Source organism: Siniperca chuatsi, linkage group LG23 (assembly GCF_020085105.1).
Source record: "Siniperca chuatsi isolate FFG_IHB_CAS linkage group LG23, ASM2008510v1, whole genome shotgun sequence".
Lineage (NCBI taxonomy): Eukaryota > Metazoa > Chordata > Actinopteri > Centrarchiformes > Sinipercidae > Siniperca > Siniperca chuatsi.
This window is the reverse complement of record NC_058064.1, coordinates 8,371,930-8,379,671: the sequence shown is the minus strand read 5'-3', so window position 1 is coordinate 8,379,671 and position 7,742 is coordinate 8,371,930. Positions and strand designations below refer to the sequence as shown.

The window sequence follows — 7,742 nt, the reverse complement described above, 5'->3', positions numbered from 1 at the left end:
CTGAGTGGAGCCTCTTACCTTCTCTCCTTCTACTTACCAGCTCAGCTGGCTGTCATTACACGACTTTTATGAATTTAGGATATCGTGGACCATACGGGAATTCCTGGTTACCGCGGCAATTGAACAGGTAAGCAAGGTGTGGACATTCATCCAAAGGTACATTTTTACGTTACTTCCAAATCAACGTTAGTACTACCGTGAATTCCCGCTGGATAGTTATTTCAGTTTCAGTTAGCAAACCCAGGCAGAGACGAGGAAGTTACACAGCAGACCAACCAACGTAGCGTAACGTAGTTTTAACGTTAAATGCTACAGTTGACGCTTAGTTAGCTTTTCAAAATTTAGCTTCCAAGCTATGTACAGTATCATACAGTCAACTGACGCTAGGTAAGTGCATCATAAAGGCCTACTGCCTTGTAATAACCAATTCAGTAAAGCTGAAGTGACGTTAACTTAAAAATATCCAACTAACTTCGTGTGGTATTAGCTAGCCGTATGCCTCATGTCAACTATTAGCAGCCAAAATTGTTTTGGACGCCCTCTCTACCTTCCATAGACCGCGGGGACACAGATAAATAGTTAAAATTGACAAACTGGTCGTTTGTTTTATCATCACAGGTTGTTAGCTGTGGAAAAAGTGGCTGGAGGCTCGCTAAGATGATCAGGGCTGGCGGTAAGTGTGTGCCCTTTAAGCTATAACTTTACAGTATAAGGTTTAACACAATAGTATAAGACCATGGAAAATCTTTGTGTGAATGATGATGATTAATGATTTGTAACTGACAGTTTCATCTATCTATCTCCTTTATCGCTTACTTTTACAGGTGTTTTGAAGTTAGTAGCGCTCATCTTTGCATTCCTCCTAGCCGTCTTTCTGGCATTTCAACTGCTACAGATTAACTTGGATTTTAACCTGGGCAGTGTGATATGTGAGTAACATTTCTTGCTAGATGAAACTCATCACAACTTCAGATATTGCCTTGAGCAGCTGTACAAAGAAAGTGGGAGAGTATCAGTTGTAAAGGAAACATGACACCTAATTATTCAGAGATTTGTGAGGAAGTTTTTTTGTAATTTGCCTTTGTGTATTTTATTTCTTTATATTTCATCATTCACTGTGGTATTTTATTTATCTTGTTGTGAAGCACTTTGAACTTTGTTTTGATAAGTGCTCTATAAATAAAGTTTTATTATGTATTTAGTAATGATAGTGTAAGTGTGTTCACATTACAGAAACCAAATATGGTATTCTGATAACTGTCCAGCACTGCTCATTGTATGCTTCAGCATGTGTTTTGTTTAGGGAAGGGAGTTTTCCCCACAGAGCTGCATTTAAATGACAACTGAAAATCTCCTCAAACATTTATATTTTTTGTTTTTCAGCAAGATCCATGCCAGTGAATGATGGCTGTAAGTATGCTTAAATTATTATCATTTAATCTTTTAGCTTTGTTTTCTCAATGACTGATCTGTTTTGATACATGTTCCTCCTTGTTTTTATTTTATCTCTCTATACCGGTCGACACAAGAATGGTAATAATGAGCCTGTGTCACACAGTGCTGTGCTTATGGTTAAATTCTCCAGTATGCATCTAGATAATACAGATGCACTACACAGTTATCATGTTTGTTTAGCTTAGTGCTTGGCATTTAGAGTGAAATAGATTCCTGTTGGTAGAGTTCATGCTGAACCGTTGCTTTTTGTTCTGTGTCTGCACCTGTTTGTGGATAGGCTTATGTAATTGGACCACTTGTTATCTGATATCGTGCTACCTTTTTCTTGGTGTCTAAATGGAGTTTTCTATTCACAGTAACAAAGCCAGTCAGGTACAAGTGTGGGCTGTCCAAGTCATGTCCACTTAGACACTTCGCCTTCAAGATGGCGAGTGGAGCGGCCAGTGTGGTGGGGCCCAGAATCTGCCTTGAGGACAAATTGTAAGTGAAGTGACATCTTGAAACTTTATAGCTAATTCTTGTAGTTTTCAGAAATGCATGGTTGTCATAGTAACTAATCAAGACAGCTTCACCACCTTCAATTTTAAATACATTATACTGTAGCTTTATTGTGTGGTTGAAAAGTGCAGATTGTAGTGCTAAAATCGAATGATCGATTAGTCAATTGACAGAAAATGAATAATCTGTTATCAGTCATTTGTCATGCAAAAATGTCAAACATTCACTGGCTCCAGCTTCACAAATTTGAGGATTTACTACTTTTCTCTGTTTTTATATGATTATAAATTGAATATCTGGATTTTGGACTGTTGGTCAGACAAAACAAGACATTTTTAAATATTTTATAAATTAAATGATTAATTGGTAAATAGCAAAACAACAATAACAACACAGACAGAAAAACACTCAATAAATTAATTGATAATGAAAATGCTCAATAGTTGTAGTCATAGCTGATTCTTTGTGCTTTGTGACATGTTTGCTAAAACAGCTCAGTTGTAAAAAGTCCTGACTGTCATAATGTTTGCTAAAGGTGGCAGAATGACCAAGTCCAGGAACTGCTGTCATGTCAAACATATCTCCATTGGGTTTACTTTAAGTTCTATGTAGCATTTAAGCAGTATATAAACATTTAATTAATGGTTTATAACACACTATAATGTAGTTGTACACAGGTATAAGGACTTTTTAAAGTGTTTATCAATGCACAGTATTTGTCAACACTTAGAACTTCTCCTATGAAGACATATTTTATATTATTACACTTGTGTTTTACTATATTTTCATTCATTATCTTTTTATACACCAGCCTCCACTTATGGGTACCCACAGAGTTATAGTTGTTAACAAATACATTAATACACACACATATCTGCTTATAATTACCTTTTTATAATGTGTTTTTATGAAAATATCCTTATGGGCTCTACTCTCATTGTCCTCCTTTGCTTTGTTTCAGACTAATGAGCGGTGTGAAGAACAACGTGGGGAGAGGAATCAACATTGCCCTGGTTAATGGTAACGTTGTCGGCTGGAGTTCCACACCTTAAAGTCAATTTGCTTCATAAAGAAGCCACTGCTGATGGTAATATAATACTACAGCAGTGTTACACTACAAGTGCTACGATGAATGGAGCCATTTATAAACAAAAGCAAAAGCCTTTACACAGCAGAATAACTTAGTTCTATTTAAAGATTCACATGTTGTATTACCTGTTAATCAGGTCAGTTCATATCAGAAACAAAGGCTTGACTACCCCGTCTGTTCCAAAACCAAAATGTCATTCCTAGTGGTAAACCTATAGTAAATAGCAATGAACCACTACCAAGATTGTGCACTTGGGTCTAAAAGTTGTGTATGCTGTTGTTAGTTAATTAATGGTAATAAAAACTATAAAACTTGTGGTTTATGTAGTGAACATTAGATTTATAGTGGTCTAAATTGGGTTGTCTTTCCCCCACAGGGAAAACAGGGGAAGTTATCAAGACAGACTTTTTTGATATGTGGGCAGGAGGTGAGTTTATTTCAGAATCTTTTTGTTTTGGACATTTAAAAACACATATACATTGTGTTAACCTTGTGTAACCTTGTGTAGATGTGGCTCCTTTAATTAAATTCCTGAAGGAAATTGATGACGGGACAGTCGTGATGATGGCCTCATTTGATGATCCCGCAACAAAGTAAGGGCTTTTTCCACAATATCCCCTCACTTACTGATACAATTTAGATTCACATGATTAATATGAATTTCTTTAGTGATCTTTAATATTGGCCTTTAGTGTCGCTGCAGATGTGGCCATGAAATAATATGTCTTCTTTGTTCTGTAGACTCAATGATGAAGCCAGGAAGCTAATTGCTGATCTGGGCAGCTCAGCTATCAGTAATTTGGGCTTCCGAGATAACTGGATCTTTGTAGGAGGGAAAGGCATCAAGACCAAGAGTCCATTTGAACAGGTAACATGACCCACACATCCCATGTTTACATCTACTCCCTCCCAAAGTATTCACATCTAACATCTGTTTGGTCAGTTCAAAGGAACTGTGTGTTTGCGAGGTTTATGTTATTGAGAATGCAAGCCTATCAGGAAGTGGAGGACGTGAAGGAGTAAAAAGGTGTGTTGTGCTTGGGTCTTAGCAGGCATTCCGACCGATAACAGCCCTTTGTTAAAAGGCTGTTTGTGGGAGCGTGTTGTTCCAAGGTATGGTAAAGTTTTCACGTCAGCAACTATTTTATCTTTCGTCACGACGATCATGAGGTTAACAGTAGAAGTACAGCGTTCACATTACAAAGTAATCTACCAGGAATCATGATTGGCCAAAGCAGCTTTGACTTCACGTTGCAGCAAAAGTTGAGCCTGGCTCAACTTTTTTGCCAGACGACCCTGCGTTGTTTTGCCGGAGCCCCCTTGTGTTGGCACCCCCGCTGCACTGACGGACTGGCTCCATTCAAATGAATGAGAAGGCTGCGTTTTTTTCATGTTGATCTGAACGCGGCATTCCTCCATGTAACTTGGTAGTTCCTTATTAAAATTAGTACAACCATGTCCACACTCTTTAACTGCAAACACTTTGGTCATCAAGACAAGTTGATTCTGTCCTCTGTTTCTAAAAACAATATGTCTTTGTGTGAGAAGATAAAGATTTCAAGTGGAGGAAGTGCAACATGACTTGTTGTCAGTCACAAGAAGAAACTAGTGATGCCAAGATGGCAGATCACTAAAACTACAAATACAGTACCTAATATGTTACTCGTCTGTCTATGTCTCTGTCAGCCTTTTCATGTTCCTGAAAGTGTGAACCCGTGCACAGCTTGTACTTCCACTAGTAAAAGTAAGAGGTGATATAAAATGTAGTTTGAAGACGCCAGGTTTAGGGAGAATGCATTGGGGCACATGCCATTCAGGCTTTAAATACATTCTTCTGGCATTAATGTAATTACTGTATATGAGGACACACAGGTCTCATATAACCGAATGTAATCTTTAAGATACAGAACACTTATGAGTTACAAGCTTTTGTGGGTTATTGGTCATTGTGCTTATCAGCGCTAAACAGTCCAACCCCGTTCATGTCAGCTGTTGGGCGGTATAATGTATCTGCCACTTCTCAAGTATGTCACACCCTGCCACTTGGGCTTTTCTGACAAGGACCAGGATACTGTATCCATTGAATTATAAAGACAATCTGGTTTCATAAAACACAATGTGAGTGTGTGTCTTGTGTTTACCTCCTCAGCATATAAAGAACAGCGCAGACACCAACAAATTCGAGGGCTGGCCCGAGGTGTTGGAGATGGAAGGCTGCGTGCCTCAGAGGCAGGACTGATCTGAGCTCTTGTAATCATCGACCACCCATTTCTTGTCTCGCATGTCCACCATGTCCTCCTGACATTCCCGTCCTCAAGACTTTTTAGTGGTTACTCTTCTTTTGGCTGAGAAAGGTCATTTTACAGCTCTCAAGCCCAAGCCTTTTATTCAAATTTACATTCCAGAACAAAACAACATCTCACCAGATGATATTAGCAGGAAAGAGGAACTGGCATGCACCTTCAGTCCCTCCCTCTGATTGGATAACGTTACATAGATGCTTATTGGGGCTTGTAATTACAAATAGTAGGTAGAGTACACTGATTATAAGGGACTTCCTTTGATTATTGGCTTATTTTGCTTTCTATCTGTAAGGCCCACACACTTAGTTGTGATAGTGTTGCATTATTGCACTGTTGTTGATGGAAATTGATGTCATAGCCCAGATTTTTGGGGGGCTAAATTTCCATTACCTGTTTCCTGCCTTAATCTCATTAACCTATTCATGTTTTTTGACTTTTCTTATCACTTTGTGATTCATTTTGTTCCTTTCGGAGTTCCGTTTATTTTGAGAAAATTATTATTAACAGGGTTTGAAGACATTTCTTTCCATATTATAACCAAATATACCAAATTCACTGTGAAATTTGTAAATATTTCTTCAGAGTAGGGTCCATATTTGAAAGATCCTAATTTAATGAACATTGTAATAATAATATAATTTCTTAAAATAAATTATATTGTTAGTAATATGTGTGTGTGTGGATTAAAAGTGTTTTGTTATATTTAGTGGTCAGTAGTTAATTCTTTGTGCTAATGAGATACTGCTTTTTTATGTGCATATGGAGTACAGTAGAACTCACGCTCTGAGCAGCCAACAGCTGTGGATCAACTGAACGTCATTGTGTCCACTGAACATTCAGTTTACAACCACTTTCAAAGACGTTTATGGGCAGTTATCTTCAGGCAGGTGTAGTTTGTGTGGTTGACTTGAAAGGAAGTGACCAATATGCACATATTGCATTATCCAATCCAAGTTTTTGTTAACCGCCTCTGACTTCCTGTGTTATTTTCAGTTTACAGTTTCTACCGAGGGCCCATTAAAATCAGTAATTACATTGCTTTACCTTACAGAATTGCTTCTTAAATGCAAAGTTTATCACATCAAACATGTATTCATTTGTCTTTTCATAAGAAGTGAAAGTAGAAAAATAAACATGCCTTTGCAGTATGCTCTACGTTTGGGTAAAAATAGCACAAAATGTATTTTTAAAGCTCTAATAAGCAGCATTTTCAGATTGGTAGTACCACCCTCTTATGGCTGACACATACTGCTAATTGGCAATCAACCTAGTGTTACACACCTGTGCAGCTGTGCTTGAAAGTTTGATTTATTTACTACAATATTAAGCTATTTACCCTCATCATTTTTCATTACTTCGTCGGTATGTCTGGAACTGAAAGAGTGTAGTGGGTACATACAGCACGTTAGCCAGTAAAAGTCATTTTAAACATTTTGTGCAGAGTGACGTGATCTCTAAATGGTGGAAGATGCAGTCGTGTTGAAGGTGTTGCAGCTGATAGTAGATAGTATTTACATGTGGTGAACCACAACTTAAAAAAAAATAACAGCTGAAAATTTCAAGACACTTTGAAGATATAGAGCTTTACAAATGTGTGAATGGCAGGAGAATTGTATGCTGTCATTCTGTCTGTATCAGTGTCAGTCTTCAAACACAGACAACCCCATTAATAAGTCTCAAAAAGTGGGACTGTTGTACAGATGTCTTATTTACTGGAGGACTAGATGCCTTTCTGAAAACATACACATTGAGCTACTTCCACTATGTATTCAGTTGTTGTGAGAGAGTGAATATAGCACATCCTTCTATTCTAGCTCACCGTAGCACCTTTATTCGAGGGTGGCTGTTTGCTTTCCTACACCGAACCCAAACAAGCCAAAACACTGAGCCCTGCCTTTATTGTTGTCTTGCAAAAACTGTCTCCTGTGAAAACAAACAATTCAAAATTAGTCCATAGGATAGGGGCCATCTATACTGTCTGATTTTAAAATAGGCTAGCATTTTAATTAGATATTCCTTGTATGCTACATTATATTTAAGTTCTGGATATTTTGCATAATTTCTTACTTTTTACATTTTCTTGAGCAGACATTTTGTTACACATTTAAAGCAACCTTTTCAAGAAATGTCTCAAAACACCCTCTTTCTTCCTCGCTCATATTACCCTCAGTCTTTCTCTGCTTGTTTTAATATGCTTCAAAAGAATATCTCAATGGTCCATGTCTCCTAATTTCAATGCATTATGCCGTCACATTGTGCAAGAAAGTGAGACATCGTTGCAACATCTGCTGTATAAGAACTGCTGTCTTTCAGTTGACAGGCAGAGGGCGCCATTGCCTCATTTAGTTCAGCCTGTGTCTTGTGGTTTGTAGTACAATGTGTGCAGTATTTGTTGT

At 37.7% G+C, this 7,742-nt stretch overlaps 1 protein-coding gene across 4 annotated transcripts; it reads left to right on the top strand.

The window, feature by feature from the left end:
* Positions 1-10: 10 nt before the first annotated feature.
* Positions 11-6,013, top strand: fam3c (FAM3 metabolism regulating signaling molecule C). Of its 4 annotated transcripts, none has more exons than XM_044185766.1 (10): positions 11-127; positions 619-673; positions 825-929; positions 1,384-1,410; positions 1,812-1,935; positions 2,915-2,973; positions 3,420-3,470; positions 3,552-3,636; positions 3,785-3,911; positions 5,193-6,013. In XM_044185766.1, the coding sequence occupies exons 2-10, from the start codon at positions 658-660 to the stop codon at positions 5,280-5,282; spliced, it is 684 nt and encodes a 227-aa protein (XP_044041701.1). In that variant the 5' UTR covers positions 11-127; positions 619-657; the 3' UTR covers positions 5,283-6,013. The 4 variants fall into 4 exon arrangements, with proteins under 4 accessions (XP_044041701.1, XP_044041704.1, XP_044041702.1 ...); XM_044185769.1 differs by having other exon boundaries at positions 116-136; XM_044185767.1 differs by lacking the exon at positions 11-127 and adding an exon at positions 236-387.
* The last annotated feature ends 1,729 nt before the right edge of the window (positions 6,014-7,742 follow it).

Excerpts from the sequence above, each read along its gene's own strand:
- fam3c (XM_044185766.1), top strand. Across the intron at positions 930-1,383 it reads TAACCTGGGCAGTGTGATAT|CAAGATCCATGCCAGTGAAT; the intron begins GTGAGTAACATT and ends TTTGTTTTTCAG. Across the intron at positions 1,936-2,914 it reads ATCTGCCTTGAGGACAAATT|ACTAATGAGCGGTGTGAAGA; the intron begins GTAAGTGAAGTG and ends GCTTTGTTTCAG.